Source organism: Micromonas commoda, chromosome 15 (genome assembly GCF_000090985.2).
Source record: "Micromonas commoda chromosome 15, complete sequence".
NCBI classification, from domain to species: Eukaryota; Viridiplantae; Chlorophyta; class Mamiellophyceae; order Mamiellales; family Mamiellaceae; genus Micromonas; species Micromonas commoda.
In genome coordinates this window covers 446,645-465,579 of record NC_013052.1, presented here as the reverse complement: position 1 = coordinate 465,579, position 18,935 = coordinate 446,645, and the positions used below count along the sequence as shown (strand labels likewise).

The 18,935-nt window shown below is 68.5% G+C and overlaps 11 protein-coding genes across 11 annotated transcripts; 5 read left to right on the top strand and 6 right to left on the bottom strand.

Annotated features, from left to right (window-relative positions):
- Nucleotides 1-47: 47 nt before the first annotated feature.
- On the bottom strand, nt 48-1,193 carry MICPUN_64521 (predicted protein; the record flags this gene model as incomplete). The annotated part of the gene is made up of 1 exon (XM_002506349.1): nt 48-1,193. One exon carries the CDS (start codon nt 1,191-1,193, stop codon nt 48-50), a length of 1,146 nt encoding a protein of 381 aa, XP_002506395.1.
- A 370-nt stretch (nt 1,194-1,563) lies between these two features.
- Nucleotides 1,564-2,424, top strand: MICPUN_64520 (predicted protein; the record flags this gene model as incomplete). The annotated part of the gene is made up of 1 exon (XM_002506528.1): nt 1,564-2,424. The coding sequence occupies one exon, from the start codon at nt 1,564-1,566 to the stop codon at nt 2,422-2,424; it is 861 nt and encodes a 286-aa protein (XP_002506574.1).
- A 117-nt stretch (nt 2,425-2,541) lies between these two features.
- Nucleotides 2,542-4,092, bottom strand: MICPUN_64519 (predicted protein; the record flags this gene model as incomplete). Its single annotated transcript, XM_002506348.1, has 1 exon — nt 2,542-4,092. The coding sequence occupies one exon, from the start codon at nt 4,090-4,092 to the stop codon at nt 2,542-2,544; it is 1,551 nt and encodes a 516-aa protein (XP_002506394.1).
- A 386-nt stretch (nt 4,093-4,478) lies between these two features.
- Nucleotides 4,479-5,087, top strand: MICPUN_73195 (predicted protein; the record flags this gene model as incomplete). The annotated part of the gene is made up of 1 exon (XM_002506527.1): nt 4,479-5,087. A coding segment is annotated over one exon (609 nt), but the record flags the coding sequence as incomplete, so codon positions are not given.
- Nucleotides 5,088-5,413: 326 nt separating this feature from the next.
- Nucleotides 5,414-6,026, bottom strand: MICPUN_75716 (predicted protein; the record flags this gene model as incomplete). The annotated part of the gene is made up of 1 exon (XM_002506347.1): nt 5,414-6,026. A coding segment is annotated over one exon (613 nt), but the record flags the coding sequence as incomplete, so codon positions are not given.
- A 1,318-nt stretch (nt 6,027-7,344) lies between these two features.
- Nucleotides 7,345-8,154, top strand: MICPUN_71437 (predicted protein; the record flags this gene model as incomplete). Its single annotated transcript, XM_002506526.1, has 2 exons — nt 7,345-7,413; nt 7,552-8,154. Coding segments are annotated over 2 exons (672 nt in total), but the record flags the coding sequence as incomplete, so codon positions are not given.
- Nucleotides 8,155-8,574: 420 nt separating this feature from the next.
- On the bottom strand, nt 8,575-10,762 carry MICPUN_64515 (enhancer of polycomb-like protein group; the record flags this gene model as incomplete). Its single annotated transcript, XM_002506346.1, has 2 exons — nt 8,575-10,124; nt 10,613-10,762. The coding sequence occupies 2 exons, from the start codon at nt 10,760-10,762 to the stop codon at nt 8,661-8,663; spliced, it is 1,614 nt and encodes a 537-aa protein (XP_002506392.1). The 3' UTR covers nt 8,575-8,660.
- A 1,930-nt stretch (nt 10,763-12,692) lies between these two features.
- Nucleotides 12,693-15,068, bottom strand: MICPUN_88790 (predicted protein; the record flags this gene model as incomplete). The annotated part of the gene is made up of 5 exons (XM_002506345.1): nt 12,693-13,364; nt 13,428-13,821; nt 13,948-14,588; nt 14,712-14,779; nt 14,912-15,068. Coding segments are annotated over 5 exons (1,932 nt in total), but the record flags the coding sequence as incomplete, so codon positions are not given.
- Nucleotides 15,069-15,231: 163 nt separating this feature from the next.
- Nucleotides 15,232-16,740, top strand: MICPUN_64513 (predicted protein; the record flags this gene model as incomplete). The annotated part of the gene is made up of 1 exon (XM_002506525.1): nt 15,232-16,740. The coding sequence occupies one exon, from the start codon at nt 15,232-15,234 to the stop codon at nt 16,738-16,740; it is 1,509 nt and encodes a 502-aa protein (XP_002506571.1).
- A 95-nt stretch (nt 16,741-16,835) lies between these two features.
- Nucleotides 16,836-17,597, bottom strand: MICPUN_64512 (predicted protein; the record flags this gene model as incomplete). The annotated part of the gene is made up of 1 exon (XM_002506344.1): nt 16,836-17,597. One exon carries the CDS (start codon nt 17,595-17,597, stop codon nt 16,836-16,838), a length of 762 nt encoding a protein of 253 aa, XP_002506390.1.
- A 529-nt stretch (nt 17,598-18,126) lies between these two features.
- MICPUN_74645 (predicted protein) lies at nt 18,127-18,375 on the top strand (the record flags this gene model as incomplete). The annotated part of the gene is made up of 1 exon (XM_002506524.1): nt 18,127-18,375. A coding segment is annotated over one exon (249 nt), but the record flags the coding sequence as incomplete, so codon positions are not given.
- Nucleotides 18,376-18,935: the final 560 nt, after the last annotated feature.

The window sequence follows — 18,935 nt, the reverse complement described above, 5'->3', positions numbered from 1 at the left end:
TGACATAACGCGATTGACACCCGACCCGCCGCCTCCGCCGCCTCCGCTCACGAGATCTGTCGCAGGGTGATGAGCGAGGGCACCACCTGCATCAGATCGTCCACCGCCACCGCGAAACCAACCCCGGCCTGCCCCTTCCCGTACGGCGTCACCGTCAACCCGATCAACCTCCCGCCGCTGTCCAGCAGGGCGCCGCCGCTGGCCGTCTCCGGAACCTTCGCATCCGTCTGGATGGCGCCGCGGACGGTTGTGGCGTTTTTGGTCGGGACGCTTCTGCGTAACCCGCTCACCACCCCCGCGCTCATCGTCGCCAGCTGCCTGAACGACGCCGACGCGGAGGGTGCCGTCGAGGGTGCCGACCGACCCGTCCCGCCGGCCGCCAAACCCGCGTCCCCCGCTCCCACCGCGTAGCACGTCTGGCCCACCGCGAGGTCCCCGCTCGTCCCCATCTTGACGGGCGCCAGCGCCGCGGCGGAGTCCCCGGCGCGGGTGGTATCCGCGAGGCGCACCCTGAGCACGGCGATGTCGCTCGCGCGCTGCGTGCCGACTACCGCGGCGTCGTACCACACGGGCTCGCCCGTCACCGCGTCGGCGACGGCGACTCTCAGCGCGGGCCCGGCGGCGGGCGATCCTTTTTTCCCACCCCCGTCGTCGGCATTCCCGTTCCTCCCCGGCAGGTGGTCCGGGGCGATGACGTGGTAGTTGGTGACGACGTAACCCACGCCGACGTCGTCGTCGCCCGGCTGCTGCTGGAGCGCGGCCCAGACGACGCCGGTGCCGCGCGGCGCGTACCCGCCGTTGGCGCCGCCCGGGACGTAATCGGCGAGGCCCACCACCGATCGACGCGTTTGCTCGAACACCCGTCGCGCGTTGGCGTCGTCGACGAGGGCGCGCGCGGGATGCGGCGCGTATCCGGCGGCGGTCGCGGCTGACGCGAGCGCGATGGACGCGAGCGCGGCGCGGCGCGAGCGCGGCGCGGCGGATCGGTGGACCGGATCGGCCGCGGCGGCGGCGGCGTCGAGAGCGACGACGACGCGGCGCGCGAGACGACGGGACTCCGATGGAACATCGCTCGTCGCCGGTGACGCGGTCCGCTGCTCGCGACGCCGCGACTCCCGAGATGCGCGGGATGCGGACGCGGAGGTGCGCGGCGCGAGCGATCGCGCGAACGACGCGAACGCCGGCGCGTGCATCGTGAGGGACGCGGGGTCCAGCTGTGCACGACCCGGAGCGACGACGACGACGGTGCTGCTGGTGACAGGAAGTCAAAGGGCCCTGCCGCAGGCGACGAGTCAGCTCGGACGTCACGCCGTCCTGGTCAGATCCGCGCTGCGTGCCTGCGCCCGGCTGCCGCGGACCGTCTCCGTGGGGCGAATCCCGACGACGGCCACCGCGAGGCCCGTCCCCGCGCTCCCGCGGCGGCTCGCGCCCGCGCCCGCGCGCCGCGCTCCCCGCGGACGAACCGAACGAACCGACCGCGCCCGCGCGCCCCGTCGTCTTCCCGACGGAGGATCGTCCCGGGGTTCACGCTCGTCCCGCTCGTGCACGTCCGACGACGCGGGAATGGGCGGCGCGCTGCAGCGCCGCGGCGTCTCCAAGGACGACCTCGCCGCGCTCCTCGAGATCTCCCGCGCCTGCGACACCCTCTACCTTCACCTCACCGGCCTGGCGCGCGAGGACGACGCCGAGATTGTCGCCGTCCTGGAGGATGTGTACGAGTGCGTCGCGCGGGTGGACCCGAGCGCGGAGGTGGTGCCGCTGCTGGAGCGATGCGGCTGGGACGCGGACGCGGTGATGGCGCTCGAGGATCGCATCGGCGACGAGGACCACGTCGTCACGCTGTCCCTCGAACTCGAGGAGGGCGGTGGGGTCGAGGAGGGCGACGAGACAACCGGCGACGACACCTCCGTGGACAAAACCTCCGTGGGCGGCACGTTTGACAGGATGCACGCGGGTCACAGGCTGCTCCTCGCGACCGCCTCGGCGGTGACGCGCTCCGGTGACTCGCCGACGGTGTTCATCGGCGTCACCGGGGACGTTTTGCTATCGAACAAGCGCCACAGGGACCTCATCGAGCCGTACGAGGTGCGGGCGTCAAAGGCCAAAACTTTCGTGGCCAAGACCCGGCCGCCCACGTCGCCGCTTACCGTCGAGTGCGGCCCGCTCGACGAGTCACCGCCGCTCGCGGCGACGGTGGCGGACATGCGCGCGCTCGTGGTGTCGAGGGAGACGCTCGCGGGTGGGGAGGCGATCCAGGAGGCGAGGAAAGAAGCGGGGTTTCCGCCCCTTCGGGTCGTCTGCGTGGGGTTAGTCAAGGGCAAGGTCGGGAAAGGGCGGGGGGACGACGGGAAGGTGAGCAGCACGGCGCTGCGAGCGGACGCGGCGGACGATCGCGAGCGGCGGCGCATGCGAGGCGGGAGGTAAACGACGAGGTATCACAGACGACGGCGCCGCGGAGAGACCGACGCCGTCCCGTCGCGCCTTCGACGTTCGAGGCGGTGTCACCTTTCCTTTGGTTGAAAAAAATAACTTAAGCGGCGCTCACTCGTTTTCGGCGCCCTCCTTCGACCGCCCTCCTTCGCCCGCTTCCTCTCCGTCCACCCCTCTCCGTCCACCCCGCCGCCCGCCGCCGGCCGGCCACGTTTCCCACCGCCCAGGTGGCTCGAGACCCAGCCTGCGTAACCCGGCGCGCATCCGCTCCCATTCCGTCCCCGACCCCAGCCTCCGTTGCGGCGTCACCTCGAGCTCCACCCTCGCCACCGCCGCCCCGAGCGCCTCGCGCAGCGTCCTTAGTAGGTGACTCGGCTCGCCGTTCCCCCCGTCGTCACCACCCAGCCGCAGCCGCGTGATCGAATCCAACGAGAGCGCCACGCACCGTCGGTCCATGTCCCCCGCCGTCTCCGCGATTCTCGCCGCGAGCGCCGCGGCACAGCTGGCTTCTTCTTCTCCTCCTCCTTCTGCTTCTTCCCCCCCCTTCGTGCGGTTTGTCGGTTCGTTCACCACGCGAAGGAGGGGCGGGATCCGGGTCATCGCGTAGGCGACGTTCGCCGCCTCGACCGCGCCGAGCGCGCCCGAGCGCGCCGCCACCTTCGCCGCCCGCGCCAGCGTCGAATGGGTCTCGGCGTCGATCAATTTGGACACGCCGGGGAGGAAGCGGAGCGCGGGGAGGGTCAGCGCGAGCAGTCTCGCGTGCATGCGGTGCGCGTTGCGTGTGACCGCGCGCGCGAGACCCTCCGCGAGGTGAAGGTCGACCCGCGCGTCGTTCGTCTCCTCCCCATCCTCGTTCTCCTTTTTCTTCGCGGACGGTTGCCTCGACGATCTCGAGAGCGTCTGATGCGGAGACGTCACCCTCGCGTTGTCGGCGTACATCTGCATGCACGCCAGCGCCTTGAGCGTCGTCGCCGTCTCCACCGGCCCGAACTCGTCGACGGTCGACGCGATCATCCCGACCAGCGTGGCGTACCGTTCGTCTCGGAGAACTGTGAGCGCCGCGCCGAGCCGGTCAGACGGTTCCTTGGACGCGCGCGACGCTTTTAGGCTCACGTTGACGAGCCGGTTCGCCGCGGTGGCTACGTTGACGGGACGCCACTCGCGCTTCACGGGCATCGCGTCGTGGTCATCCGCCTTCGCGTCGTCGTTCTCGAAGGTGACGATCTCCCACGCGTCCTCGTGCGTGCCGCCGATGAGCGCGAGGAGGGACTCGGTTCGTCTCGAGTGCTTGATGATGAGGTCGTTGAAGACGCGCTCGGGGTCCCAGGTGGCGCGCGGGGCGTGGGTGCGTCGGAGCCGTCGGTGCCCGCGCGCGAGCGCGCCCGCCGGGTGGGTGCCGTCGTCGCGACGCCCGCGCTCGCCTTCGCCGTACCCCATCCACGCGCGCCACACGTCCATCCGCGGGGACGACCCGCCCGACGCATCGGACGAGGACGAGAGGAGCGCCGTGGAGCCGTGGACGTCGCGGGGCGATGAAGATCGCGAACCCCGAGCGGCGTGGAGCCGCTGGAGCGCGTCTCCGGCGCGCGATACGGCGCCGGAACGCGCGTCCACGACGCCGGCGATGGCGCGCGCGAGCTCCCTCCCGCCCCGTCGCAGCATGCCCCCGACGCTCGCGGCGAACAGTGGCGTGCCCTAACCCGCCGTGATGAGCTAACGAACTGAACTCAACTCAAAAAATATCCGTCCCGTCATCGTCAGAGTCCATGGCGAGTTCAAGCGCGACGTTCGCGACGTCATCATCGCGGGCGTCGTTCTCGTCGCGCGCGACGTCATCATCGCGGGCGTCGTCCTCGTCCACCTCGAACGCGCGTCCGTCATTCCGTGCCCGACGCCGACCCGACCTCCCACTCCGCCGCTTCGAACCTCGCGGGACTCGCGCGGCTTCGAAAGATGACGACGACGTGCTGTGGTGCGCCGACGGCGACGAGCCCAACTCCGTCCCGTGGCACCGCATAGCTCCCCGGTACGAGGCCACCGAGGAGGACGCCGTCGCCGACGGCGCCCTGCTCGAACTCCTCTCCCCGGCGTGGCGCATCTTACTCCTCTCGGACGGATCGGTGACGCGCCACCTTCGCCTGCTCTGCCCGAGGTTGCGGCAGACTCGACTGGAGTGCCTGCGGCAGGGGCCGGTGCCGTCGCCGTCGCAGGTTGGCGCGCCGGCGGTAACGCTGGGCATGCCCGACGACTGCGATCTCATCGTCGGGCCCATGGTCCAGAGGGAGGTACTCCTGCACATCTCGCGAGGGGATTTCTTCGCGGATGACCATTACCTCGACGCCGAGCTCAACGACGGCGAGCTCGCGAAGGACGGGGACGTGCCGATGGTGTACGCGGCGTCGTGGTGGTCGGAGGATAATTTTCGTAAATACATGGTGGACGGTTCGAGCCCGATGTGGAGCAACTTGAGGCAAGGGAACGTGGAGCTGTACAGGGAGGTGCGGAGGGTGTACATGGGCGACAACGAGGAGCTCGCGTCAATCTTCGGCTGCGACGGGCCCTTCTGGGGGCGGCACTACATATTCTGGCACGATCAGAAGCCCATGACGGTGGTGTACGAGGTTTTCAACCCCGCGCTCGAGCGGCAGCTCGGGCCCGCCAAGCCCGGGGTGCAGTACCTCTGACGACGCGTCCCTTTCCTTCTTTTCTTTGTTGGCATCGTTCTTTTTGGCAAAAGAAACATTAGTAGACTACCGGTGACGTTCTCGTCACTCGGTCTCCGCGGCCCACCGAACGCTTCCCCCGAGACACTCCGCCGTCACCGCGTCCCTGAACAAACCCCGGTATCCGCCCAACATGCTCGCCATCGGCGCCGTCTTCACCCTTGCGCGCAGCTCCTCCGAGATTAAACTCCCGTAGTTGGCCTCGCAGATGTCCTTGACCGGAATCTCAGCCGTCTTGACGCGATCGTTCAGGTCCTTCTTCAGCACTTCGGAAAACTTGGACACCTGCGCGTGGTAGTGCCTGGACATCGCCTCCATCTCCCAGATGGAGCTCTCCAGCGCCCTGCACGACGCCGGGTCGGGCTCGTCCGCCACGAAAGGGTCCGATTCCGTGCACTTTCCGTTTTCCCTGTGCACCATCACGCCGCATCCAGGGTGCCTACGCAGCAGGTTGTGACAGTACGCGACGGCGAGCACGGCGCCCGCGGGTGGGGCGTGGATCGCGAGACGCGACAGTCGCTTGATGAACGCGCCCGCGAGGTACGCGGGGAGGGCGGGGGATTTCAGAAACACGTCCAGAAGCTCGAAGAAACCCCTCCGGTTCGCCGCTCGGAAGCAGCTCGAGTCCAGCAACCCGTAGAGTCTGTCGTAGAATTTGGGGTACTCCAGCTGGTGCTTGGTCATCAGATGGAATATGCCGTTCAGCGCCAACATGCCGTCGAGACCGCCCCGGTCGATGGACGCGGTGAAAAAGTCCGACAGCGTCACGGGCGACGGCATGTGCGGCATCACGTCCGCGTGCGCTCGAACCAAGATCTTGCGGTAGATGTCATCCGGAAACGGCGAGCGGAGGAGCGCGAGCCAGGTGCGCTGAAACAGCTCCCGTCGCCGTTTCCCGTCCGCCCACTTGTCCCTCTGTTCAGACGCCTTGGCGCGGCACGCGTCCGCCTCCTTCGTGGCGGCGGCGACCGCCTTCTCGCGCCCCTTGGCGGTGAGTTTTTTGCCGTCCCGCCTCTTATTCGCCGCCGCGTCAATCGCGGCGAGCTCGCCGACGGGTACCCCCTTGCACCACGCGCCGTGCGGGTCCTCGGCACCCCCCTCGGCACCCCCCTCGGCGCCCCCCCCGCCCCCGCCCCCGCCCGCCGCGGCGTCCGCGTCCGCGCTCTTCATCAGGCCCAGCATCGCCTCGAAGTCCTCGCCGTCGTCGTCGTCGTCGTCGTTGGATTTTTTCTGTTTCTTCGGAGCAGCCGACTGCATCGCGGGCGCCCGCGCGCAAGTTCCCGAGCCGGCGTAGTCCGTAAAGTCCGGCGGGCATCCGACCAGGACGTCGTATAGGTTCCTCGCGATGTCTTGATCCCCTTCGACGTCGTCGTCGTCCCTCCGGCGCTTGTCCCCCGCCGCCGCCGCCGCGCCGCAGTCTCGTCTGAACTCATCCGCCATGCGTCCCACCGCGGCGTACGTGTAGTGGCGCACGTCGTGGCATCCGAGGTATCGGCCCGTCAGCGCGCCGAGCATCTCGGGCGAGAACGCGCCGCCGGTGACCATCGCCCTGAGCGCGCGTTCGTACATCTCGTTGTTGAACTTCCCGGGCTGCTCGGACCGCGCGAGCTCCATGACCGCGCGCAGCGCGAGCACCTGCGTGCGCGGAGACACCGCCGCCGCCGCCCCGCCGGAGGCGCCGTCGGAGGCGCGCGAGCGACGCGCCCTGGCGTCGCCGCCGTCCTCATCCGCGACGATCTCGTCCGCGAGGATCGCGCAGAGCCTGCGGACGAACGCCTTGTACTGCTCCCCGAATCGCGTCGTCGCCGGCGTCGTCGGCGCGACGCGCAGGTCGCCGCGGCACAATCGCTCCGAGAAGAACCTCTCGAGCGCAACGACCGCGGTGCGGCACGTCGTCTGGTCCTTGGCGTCGGCGCGCACGCATCCGAGGAGGCGGTCGACGCCGTCGGCGGGATCCTTGGAGGTGTCGGTGTTGATGGAGACGCCAAGCGTCGCCGCCTCGTTGCGTCCGATGGCATCCGAGGGCGCCATAGCGTGGTGGGCGCCGCAGCCGTCTGACGCTCCCTGTGGCTGGGCAAACCGGGGTCGAGAAATCGAGCTGTCAACTTTTGGCGCCGGTTGGAGCAATCTGATTAATCAACCCTAGGATCGCACACTCCGAGGAGCGCGCCCGAGACGAGACCCCGACGCCATGGCCGAGCATCTGGCCTCCATCTTCGGCACCGAGAAGGATCGCGTGAACTGCCCCTTCTACTTCAAGGTGCGCGAAGCCCTCGCACGCGCGTCCCCGCGCCGTTTCCGTCGCCGCTCCGACGCGCGCCAATTTACTTCTCAACTTTCGTGCGATCTGATCTCTGACCAACGCCGCGCGATCGCTCCCCAACCCCGCTCTTCCCAGATCGGTGCGTGTCGCCACGGCGAGCGATGCAGCCGCCTGCACAACAAACCCACGCTCTCGCAGACCATCCTCATGTCCAACATGTACCAGTCCCCGGCCGCCGCCGCCATCGCCAACCCGAGCGCGCAGATCAACACCGACCCGCGCGCCATCCAGGAGCACTTCGAGGACTTCTACGAGGACATCTTCGAGGAGCTCGCCAAGTACGGAGAGATCGAAGGCCTGAACGTGTGCGACAACACCAGCGATCACCTCATAGGCAACGTGTACGTCAAGTTCCGGGAGGAGGAGAGCGCGCTGGCGGCGCTCAACGCACTGTCCGGGCGCTTCTACAGCGGTCGCCCCATCCTCTGCGAATTCTCCCCCGTCACTGACTTTCGCGAGAGCACCTGCCGGCAGTACGAGGAGAACACGTGCAACCGCGGCGGCTACTGCAACTTCATGCACCTCAAGCCCATCTCCCGCCAGCTCCGCAAGATCCTGTTCGGCAGGTACAAGCGACGCGACGACCGCGACGACCGCGACGACCGGGGCCGCGATGCTCGCGACGATCGTGGCGGTCGCGGCAGCGGGCGGAGGGGCGACTCCCGCGACGGTCGGAGGGGTCCCCCCGGCGGCGGCTACGGCGGCGGCGGGCCGGACAGGGGCAGGGGCGGCTACGACGACAGGCGGCGCGACGGGCCGTACGACAGGCGCGGCGACGACAGGGGCGGGCGGCCGCGCAGCAGGGACAGGTACGGCGACGACAGGCGGCGCGACGATTCACGCGGCCGCGGGGGCGACAGGGACGACAGGAACGGCGGCGGCGGCGGCGGCGGCGTGTCCGCGAAGGGCATGTCGGACGCGGACAGGCGGGCGATGTTCGCCAAGTGGAACGCGGAGGGCGGCGACAAGGACGACGGCGGGGATGGGGCCGGAGGGAACGCGCCCAGGCGCGAGCCCGAGGAGGACGATCGCTACCGTCGATGAGAGCGTCGCGCGCGAACCCCGGGCCGACGCGCGCGCGCACGGGGTCACTCTCGTGGGATGACTAGTATCGTTACCGTTAAAGGCGCTAAGGTGTTTTCGTCTTCTAAGTTTGCGTTCCTCTGCTAAATCCAAGGGGTTTTTCACGCCCTGATCATCCTCGGCGTCTTCGCCGGGGTGTTGTCGTCGTCGTCGTCGTCCGGGTCCATCGGCAGCATCTCCGCCGCGTTGAAGTACGGCTGGCGTGTGAGCGGATCCTTCCGATCGAACACGATGCGACCGCCGCGCGCGATCCTCGGTCGGCAGTGCTGCTTGTGCATGCCCAGCGGCAAGACGAATCGACCGAGCCGCTCGGGCGCCGGGGTCTGCGCGAAGATCATCTCGATGTCCGGAATCTCCGGCGGGGGCTGGTACGGCGCCACCTCGATGGGCACGATCGGCCTCGACCGCGCCCTGGCCAAGATGGCTGGGTCCGTGAGCAGCTGACCGTTGGGACCCAACGCGTATCCGGCGGGCATGCCGTGCTGCCCGAACCCGCCTCCGAGCTGCGCCATCACGCGTGGATCGTACCCCTTCGCCTGCGCCAGGTGCACCGCCATCGCGTCGTCGCGACGTCGCTTCTTGCCGTGCTTCCCCGTCTGCTCCGTTTGCCTCGGCGCGAATCTTTCGCCGCCGAGCCGATACGCACCGTCGGGTCCGACGACGACATCCGCCTGCGACAGCGGCAAACTCGTCGGCCTCTGCGGATCCCACTCCAGCTCCTTGGGCGACAGCGCCCGGGCGCTGGGTCTCTTGGCAAACTCCGCCTCGATTTCCTCGTGCACCGTCCTCGGCTCGTGCCTCAGCTTGATCTGCAGCGTCTGCGCGTCGCACTCGCACCGCGATCGCTCCAGCTTCTTTTCCTCGCGCCGCAGCTGCAGCTCAACAACCGCGTACACCATCTCCATCTGGCGACGAATCTGGCGCATCTTGTCGTAGCTTCCCGCGTCGTTCTCCCTGCGCCGGCGGGTCTGCGGCCTGTTGGTCTTCTCGCGCTGGCGGAAGACGTTGAACGGGTTGGAGTCGCCGGGCGCGGGCGGCGGCTGCAGCCGGCGCAGGCACGGCTTCCCCGTCTTCAATCGCTTCTCCGTCCAGTACTTGTACACAGCCTCCAGGATGGCGGGGCGCCCGCTGATGTCCGTCAGCAGCTCCAGCGCCTTTTCCTTGGGCAGCGCGGCGGTGCTCGCCATCTGCACGCACCGGTCCTGGTACGACACGATCTGACCCCGCTCCGTCGCCGTCGCCGCGCTCTGCGCCATCCAAGCCTCGTTCGCCTCGCCGCACGCAATCTCGAGCTTCCAGATCATCAGCTCGAGCTTCTCCGCGGGCAACCTGTTCTGGCCGTCGTTGTACGCCGTGAGCCAGTCCTCGTCGTCGTTGTCGAGGTCGTACTCCACCGCCTCGCCGGGGGGCGCGCCAAAGGTTGGCGACCGCAGGTACGTCGCGGGTTTGACGAAATTGGGCCTGTAGTCCTGCTCGTACGAGGCAACCTTGCGAATCTCGGGGATTGGAATCTCCTTGTCCTTGCCGTCCTTGCTCTTGCTGCCGTCCACCGGCTTGGTGAGCACCTGCGGGGGTTCGCGGAGCGGGGCGGGGCGGTCAGGGGAGGAATCCTTAAAGTCGATCGAGATGCGGGTTTTTTTGAATGCGGGGGAGTCGAAATGCGCGGAAATTAGGTCAAAATATCAGCCAGCCGACCGCCCGCGTATGGGTGCGTAGTCTGGCGAATTGCGCAATTCCGCCGGGCGGGAAACCCTCTGTTCGCTCGGCAATTCGCGTGTGCCAACGCGGAACCCCCCGCGGAAACGCGCGCGTCGGCGCGGCTATCCGGCGCCGATCGCGCCGCGCGCGATGCGGTGAGCACAATAGGTACGTGGAGTATCCGGAGGCGCGGAAAAAACGGGGGAAATTGGGTCGCGTGCGCGCAGACCCGGCCAGATCCGCGCGAGGGGTGAGGGTAGAAATCCGCCGAGGACAGCGCTCGCGCGTGCCCGGGCGAACGCCGGTGCGAAAAGGGCAGGCGGGGGGCGCGCGGAAACGGGCGCGGGCGGCGCACCTCCTCGTTGTCCTTGTCCAGATTTTTGTGCGCGTGGGTCACCTCTCTCGCCACCGCCTGCGACTCATCGTTAAGGACGGATTCATCCCTGACGATGGCCAACGCCTGGCTGATGTCGATGGGCCGAGCCCTGAACGAAGGACGCGACATCTTCGCTGCGCTCCCAGCTGCTCAGCTCGAGATTCTCAGCTGTGCCCCAATTACCGCGGTGGGGTCTCCCTTCCGGGCCGATGGCACGGTGACGCGATGTACCTCAAGGATCGATCGTATCGCCCGAGCCACTCACGACACCCACGGATCGAGTCCCGCCGATCGAAGCGCGTGTCCACCCGGCCTTGCGTGCGGGGGAGCGCGCTTTCCGCTGTGGGCCGGCAACGATGACGCCTTCGCCCTGAGTTTGCGGGAGGCTTGTTTTTGACTCCCTGTTTAAGAATTGGTATTTCAATCGAGGCTTCCGATAGGTCAGTTTTCCGCAGCAGAGGGATTTTCGCCAATGAGAATCGTGGATTGTCATCACTTAGCTAACACGTGTTCAAACGTGGAAAGCTGCCACTGCAGCTGGCAACACACTGGCGCGCCACAGCAACCTCTGCTGGGCAAGTTCTCCGTTGCGTCCTCGCGAAAAAGGCGTTACGAAGAACAGAGCCCCCCGCCACCCACCCACCCGCCCCTACGTGAAGAACATCTTCTGCAGCTGGCGCTTCAGCACGGGCTTTTGACACGACGGACACAGCGCGTTCCCGCTCCCGTCCCGCCCGAGCAGCTCGAGCCAGCACGAGTAACACGCGGGGTGCCGACACGCCGCCTCGAACGGCTTCCTCGACGCGTTGCCGCAGCACACGCATCGCGGGGGCGGGTTAGCCACCGGGACGACCGCGCCGCCGCCGCTCCCGCGCCGCCGCTGCTGCGACCCGAGCACCCCGCGCATCGCCGCCCGCGCATCGCCGCCCGCGCCGCCGGTATCTCGCGACAGCGCGGTCCCGGCGCCGCGTTTCCCCCGTCCGCCAACCGCCGAACCGCCCAGCTCTGAGGAACCCCCGTCGTTTCTTTGACGACGTACGCCGTCCTTCTCCGCGGCGACTCCCCCGGTAGGTCCGTCACCGTTTGTCTCGTTATTCGCGTCCCTCGCCCTCAGCGCGCTGAGGTGTTTGTCGTGGAGGTGCCTGTATTTCTCCGGGACCAAAGCTGAGAACGCGGCGTACAGCGAGTTGGTACCGCTGTCGTCGTCCGCGCGAAGGCACCGAGTCGCGCATCGGAGCAATCCCGCGACGTCGACGCCGCCCCCGGCTCGGAAACTCCGAAGCGACGCAGTCAGATCCTCGTGCGCCGTCGCGGTCAGCTCGGACCTCGCGCGGCGCATGAACAGCCGCACGCGATCCTCGCTCATCGTCGCGTCCGTGCACGCGGGCGGCTCGGGCTTGGCGGCGGCGGGGGGGGCACCCCGCGATTGGAGCATCGCGGCGAGCCCACCCGGTGCGGGTCTCCTCGGGTTTCCGGCGATTGTCCGACCGGAACGATCGGCCCCGGCTCCTCTCGGGTACGCGGGAGGCGCGGCGTCGACGTCGACCCTGAACTGACCGCCGAGCGCGCCGAGTAAACCCCCGACGGCGGGTTGGGGTCGCGCCCCGCCAGTCGCCCCGCCGGTCGCGCCGCCGCCGCCGCCGAGAACCTCGAATCGCGCTCCTCCTCCGTCTCTCCCTCCGTCACGGCTCGTGTTCTCCGCCGCGTTGGTCGGGTCGGCGGGTCGCGGCCGGCCTGGGTCCCCGGCGCGAAGCTTGAAGAACTGCGTGAGCCTCGCCGCGGCTTTCCCGAAGGTGTCGAACGGCTGCACCGCGGGCCTGAGCCAGACTGAGAGCTGCGCCCTTACGTTGCCGTGCGCGAACCTCTCGTCGGCGAGCACCACCGCGCCGTAATCGTGCCGGTGGCGAATCACCCGACCGAGCGCCTGGTTCACGGCTCGCATCGCGCCCTGGCTGTACCACTCCTCGCCGCTCAGCGTCCCGGTACCCTTTCCGTTTCCGGCGTTTCCGTTTCCGTTGTTTTGCGCCTTGTTAGCGTCGAGGAAGCTTCGCTTGATTCGAACCTTGGCGTCAGCCTTGGGCGCGTACGGTATGCCGGTGAGGACGACGCATCGTCCAGCCTTGTCCGCGAAGTCTATCCCCTCCGATACCTTTCCGCGGCACACGGCGAAGAAGGCGGCGCCGTTCCTGCCGCCGGCGCCACCCCCCGGAGTCGCCTCCAGGGCGTCGTTAAACTCCTTGAAAGCCTCGCGGAACTCCTCCTTTCCCGAGGGCTCCACGACGGCGTGCTTACTGGCGCATATGCGCTCCCATATCGAGGGCGTGCCAGTGTTTCGCCAGTGCTCGACGCACGCGCGCATGACTCCGTAGGACGGGAAGAAGACCAGCATACCGTCCGGGACGATCCTCGCGAAGTTGACGACGACGTTGCCCAGCTCCGATTTATACTCGTCCGTGTCGCGAAATCTGTACGTGGAGTTGAGCCGCTTGCCGGACGGACCGACGGGCACGACGCCGCCCCACACCTGGTGCGGGGCCACGACGTGGGGGTTCTCTAAACGAACCCTGAAGTTCAAGCCGAGCTCCGAGGCGAACGACGACATCGGGCTCAGCGTGCCCGAGGTGAGTATCACGGATTTGACCCCCTTCTCCGCGAGGTGCGACATCGTCACGCTGGGGGAGAAGCACCAGAAGCTCAGAGTCGGCCCGGCGCCGTGCCCCGCGCCGAAGCCCTTTCCCGAGACGCCACCCCTGGTGGAGCTCGTTCCCCTCGTCGCCGAAGCGTTACTAAAAACGCCGCGGGATTCGTCCGCGCCGATTCGCAGACGAAAGCTGCCCACGTGCCCTTCCCGCCGAGCTCGGAACGCGAGCTCCAGAGCCTCCGCGAGTTCGTTGATCCGATACCCCGACGCCCGCGCCCTCGACCGCTGTCCAACCGCCGCCGCCTCGCCCGCGAGCAGCGAGGCGGCGTCCTGCGCGATGGACTTGATCATCTCCAACGTCTGTTCCGTGATCTTCAGCGACGCCAACAGCTCGAAGAGCCACTCGCCCGGCTTGACGCACTCCTCGCCATTATTACCCACCTGCGCCGCTACCTTATCCTCCAACGCTAAAAGCACACCGCGGAGCTGCTTGTATTCCGCCGCGGGCCGAGGCGGCTTACGCGCGTCGGCACCCGGGTCGGCACCCCTGTTGAGCGAGGTGCCCACGTCGCCGCCCCCGTATCCGTCGTCTTGATCCCTACCCCTCGCGTTCCACCGCAACCCCGCGGCTTCCCGATCCCCTTCCCCGCCCGCGCGCTCCTCCGCCATGCACGCCGCCTCGAACGCCTCCTGCGCCTCGTTGATGGCTTGCGCGAGGTGCGACGCGGGGATGTCGAACCCGGCGGCGTCCGAGCACACGCTCTCGATGTTGTGCGCCTCGTCGAAGAGGACGATCGCGCCGTCGAGCCTGTCGCCGAGCACGTCTCTCATCGCAGGGTCGACGACGTAGTTGTAGGGCATGAACACGATGTCGGCTTCCTTGTACATGTCCAGGGACATGAAGTAAGGGCACGGGCCGCACCCGCCGCCCACGACCCCGCGTTCGCCGAGCTTGACGAGGTCCTCGATGTCAACCGGGTCGTCACGGCCGAAGTTGGGTTCTCGTCGGCGAAAGTGCTCGAGCTCGTTGTGATGGGCGCACGAGCGGGACTGGGTTCTGGCCTTGCACGCGGCGTTCTGCGCGGCGCCGGCGAGGACGCGGACGTCCTTGTGGACGCACATCTGCTGCCGGCTGCCCATGATGGCCATGCGCGGGCGGTACCTGGTGGCTCTCAACTCGCGGATCACCTGCGCGAGCTGCGAGTGCGTGCGCGAGGCGTAGACGATGAGCGGCCCCCTGTCGGGCGCCCGGTCGTCGCCGCGGGCGGCGGCGGCGGCGCGCGCGTCGGGGCCGACGGTGACGTCGTCGGGTCCCTCCATGATCCCCTCGCCGACCCGCTCCATGGCGCGTCTCCCGTCGATCCCTCCCTGGATCCTCCCGTCGCCGCGCCCGTCGTGTTCCCGGATCTGCGCGGGGGGCGCGCGCGTCGATCGGACCCCCCCCGCGTGAGCCTTCTCTCGCCATCCGAGCGCGGCGCACAGCAGACAAAGCGTCTTACCCGTACCTGCGACGACGGTGGGGCGGCGGGGAGGAGGTCAGAGGGTCTAACGAACGCGTTCAAGGGCGGGATCGGCGACTCGGGTCGTCGCATCGTCGCGCCATCGTCGTGGTGTCGCGGGGTGCCTACTGTACTAACCCGTCGGGCTCTCCAGCAGCGCGTTCTCGCCAGCGTGCAGCGCCTCCACGACCCTCTCCATCATCGTCACCTGGCAGTCGTACGCGTCGTAGGGGAAGTCCACGGAGTAGGTCACCTCCTCACCCCGCCCCTTCACCTTCAGACCGTACGTCGGCATCGCGACCGCCGCCGCCGCCTACGACCCGTGCGCGCTCCTCGGAAGTGACAAACGACTCCAGAGTCAACTCGTCCCGTCGCGGAACTGACCGGAGAACTCGAGCGAGCTGCGCTCCATTCAAAACTCGCGCGGGGCGGTCGCGGCGGTGCGGACGGCGCCGGGGATGAGGGAGCCGCTGGCGGTGCCGTGCGAGGTGGAGGCGGCGTCGTTCTCCGGTCGCGTCCCGCCGTCCACGCGCGAGGCCGTGGCTTACGTCGACCTGTGCGGCCTGGCGCTCCTCGACCCGCGCACGCTGCGAGCGAGCCACCGATGGCTGTTCACGAATCTGGCGGGCTGGCACGCGACGAGCGAGACGACGCTGTCGGTCCGGTACATCCCTCGCCCCAACGCGGGACCGCGGACGATCACGCTGCTGTTCCCGCCCGGATGCGCGCCGGAGGTGCAGCTGGACATGGAGAGGAAGGTGCGGATGTACGCCGAGGGGATGATCCCGCGCGAGAAACTGGACGACGACCGGCTGCCGGAGGGCGCGACGCTGTCCGCGGATTCCCTGCGCGACGCCAGGACCTTACCCGACGCGCCCCTATCGGACGCCGTCTTACGCGCGGCGCATCCGCGGAGGGGACGCGTCGATCGACCGCCGTCCGTGCAGAACACCCCCGCGGGATGGGCCCCGCGGCGCATCGACCTCGACGACGAGACCATCGACGATTTGACCATCGCCAAACCGTCGTCGGCGAGGAACCTCGACGACACTTTCGCGACCATACGCGCGGCGTTCCGAGGCGCGGCATCCTCCGCGGTGAAACCCGCGAGCATCGTGGCGAAACTCAAGTCGACCGGCAAGCTTCACAGGGGAGAGACAGGAGGAAGGGGAGGAGGAGGAGGAGGAGGAGGAGGAGGGGTATTCCGGACCCCCGCGCCGAATGGAGCAGATGCAACGCCCGCGATGACGGAGCGCCAACGAACGGTCATGGCCGACGCCGTGGGCGCGTGGCGCAGCGTCGGCACCGCCCTCAGCGACACCCCGCTCGACGAACACGCGGTGCGAGCCGCTTGGGAGCGCCGCGAGTGGGCGCGTCAGGCTGAAGAGGCGTCACACGCGGCGGCGGCGCGAGCGGAGGAGGAACGCTTAGAGCGGTTGGAGCGGGGACCGGAGCCGCCAGCTGTGCGGCGATGGGACCGAGGAACGTCTGGAGCGCCGCCCCCGCGAGGGCACAGGCTGGCGCGGAGGCTGGCGGCGGAGGGGCCCGCGAGGAGGAGGGGGGCGGATCGGGCGCCGCCGCCGATGTTTGACGCCACGCCGAGTCGGGGGTTGGACGATTCATCAATCGACGGCTTCCGCGGCGCCGCAGATGAGTGGCCCGGGGACGAGGGAGACTTCTTCTACGACGTGGAGGTGGGAACGACGCCGAACGGGCGAGCGGCCCCGGGGGGGGGCGAGCGGCGGCGGGGGACGGAGTCCCGCGAGACGGTGGACGGGTTCGCCCGGGACGAGGACGAGGAGGAGGAGGAGGAGGAGGAGGTGGCGGTCAATCGAAGGGTCAGAACATTCGCGGGGGTGGTGAAAGAGTCGCTGGCGAGGGTGGGACGCGCGGCGAGCGCGGGGGACGTCGACGCGGAGGTGGCCGCGCTCATCAACCGGCTGCGACGTCTCGCGGCGGAGCGATGACGCGTCGAAGAACGGCCGAGCGGGCCTTCTGGAGACGACGCGAGTGCGATTGATGCGAATGAATGAATAAATAGTTTCACAGTTTGACCGAGTGTTCACTCCGGCAGCGACGGCCTGGTCAGCAGGTACACGCACGGCCCGAGCACCGGCACCGCGCAGAACGCCGCCGCTTTCGCGCCGTCGTAGCACCCCCTCCTTCGCATGTCCTCGGCCAAAGCCCCGTACATGGCGATCGACAGCACCGTCAGATCGCAGCTCGAGACGCACGCGAGCGCCGATTGATCCCGCCACATGGCGACGAAGGCTTCCGCGGCGTCGCTCGTGAAGTTGGCGGCGCCGTACGCGATGAGGAAGGCGGCGAAGGCGGCGTTGAACGCCGCGAATACTTTGGACTCGAAGATGGTCCGCGTCGCCCAGCCGAGGGAGGATCGAGGCACCGGTTCCGTCCTCGGCTCTCTCGCGATGAGGTACGGCCCGAGCGCGAAGAAGCCGAGGGCGAAGGATGCGGCGAGGGGCGGCACCGTCGGGATCCTCGGCTGGTCCTTCGCTCCCGGAAGGAGCAGCGCGGCGTACACCGCGGGCACGACGCCCAAGGAGTTGAACAGAGCCTCGAAGATGGGGTTGACCGCGCCCGAGAAGGGCGCCGAGACGAGGGTGGTGACGAGCCCCGCGTCGAAATCCGTGGTGCCCTTCGGGGCGACCAACGCGGCGACCGAGCCGAGGCCGAGCCAGAGCGCGAGGAGGCCGAGGCGGGTAGGGTCCCGCCACGGCGCGTACGGCGCGTCGGACCCCGCGGGATCGGCGGACGCGCGAGTCGCGGTCGCGTTCGATCGGCGACGATTCGGCGTCGACGTCATCACCGATCGCGGGGTGCCTAACAAGAGACGATCGCGGTCGCGGGGGAGCGCCGCGCGCGCGGGCGGCGCTCGCGGCGCGATGACGGCGCGCGGCGGCGCGCGCGACCGCGCCCTCGCGACGACGACGAGGGCCGCGGCGGAGGTTGGGGCGAGTGCGGCCATGGTGCGCTTCGTGTGCGCGTCGCGCGACCGAGGCGCCGGTTGGCCACTGCGTCCGTGGCTTGGTGGCAGCGGACGCGCGTTGATTGGCTCGGACACGCCGACGGGGATTTACGATTCCGAGGCGAGCGGGGTGCGCTCGGGCAGTATCAGGGCGCGCGACGCGAATCGCGCCACGATGCCGCGCGCGTTCACCCTCCGCACGGCGCTCGTCGTCGCGCTGGCGTGCATCGCGTCGTGTCCCACCCCCGCGCGCGCGCTCTTCGACGATTTGGGCGAGGTGGTCAAGCTCGACGCTAAAAACTTCGACGCGAGGGTGACCAACGCCAAGGAGGACGTGTATTGGCTCGTCAAGTACTACGCCCCGTGGTGCGGCCACTGCAAGAAGCTCGCGCCGGAGTGGACCAAGGCGGCGAAGGCGCTGAAGAAGGAGGTGGGGGACAAGGCCAAGCTCGGCGCGGTCGACTGCGACGACGCGACGAACAAGGCGCTGTGCGCGAAATTCAACGTCAACGGCTTCCCCACGCTGAAAGGGTTCGCCTCGCGAGGCAAGGAGAGCCACGATTTCGACGGCGCGCGCGACGCCGACGGCATCGTCCAGTTCGTCAAGACCAAACTCGCCGCCAAGACGACCGCGAGCGAGGATAAGCTCGCCCCGAAGCTCACCTACCACGACGCCTTCAACTTCCTCAACGTCGTCGACGCGAACATCCCGAAGGCTTTGCTGGTCGTCGCCGCCTCATCCTCATCAGACGACGCGACCGCCGGCGTTCCCTCGTGGTGGACGAGCACGGCGGTCAAGTACAAGTCGGGCAGGCGCAAGGATGTCGCGTTCGCGTGGGTGCGCCACGAGGACGACCCGGGCGTCGCGCGCAACTTCAAGCTGGATCCTTTACTCGACCTTCCAACCGTCGTCTTCGTCGCTCCAAACGCGCAGTATCACGCGTTTTTGCGCCCGGCCGAGCTGGGCGACCGCGCGGGAAGTAAGATCAGGGCCGCCAAGGCGTTCGTAGACAAGGGACGGGACGGGTCTTTGCGTACAGGGGGTGCCAACATTCACGACGGGGTGCCCAAGTTTCCCGAGCCCCGCAAGCCGAGGAAAACGGCGGATGCGCGATACGCGCCCCTCACCGAAGAAAACGTGCTGACCGATTGCTTCGGCTCGTACGCGGGCACGTG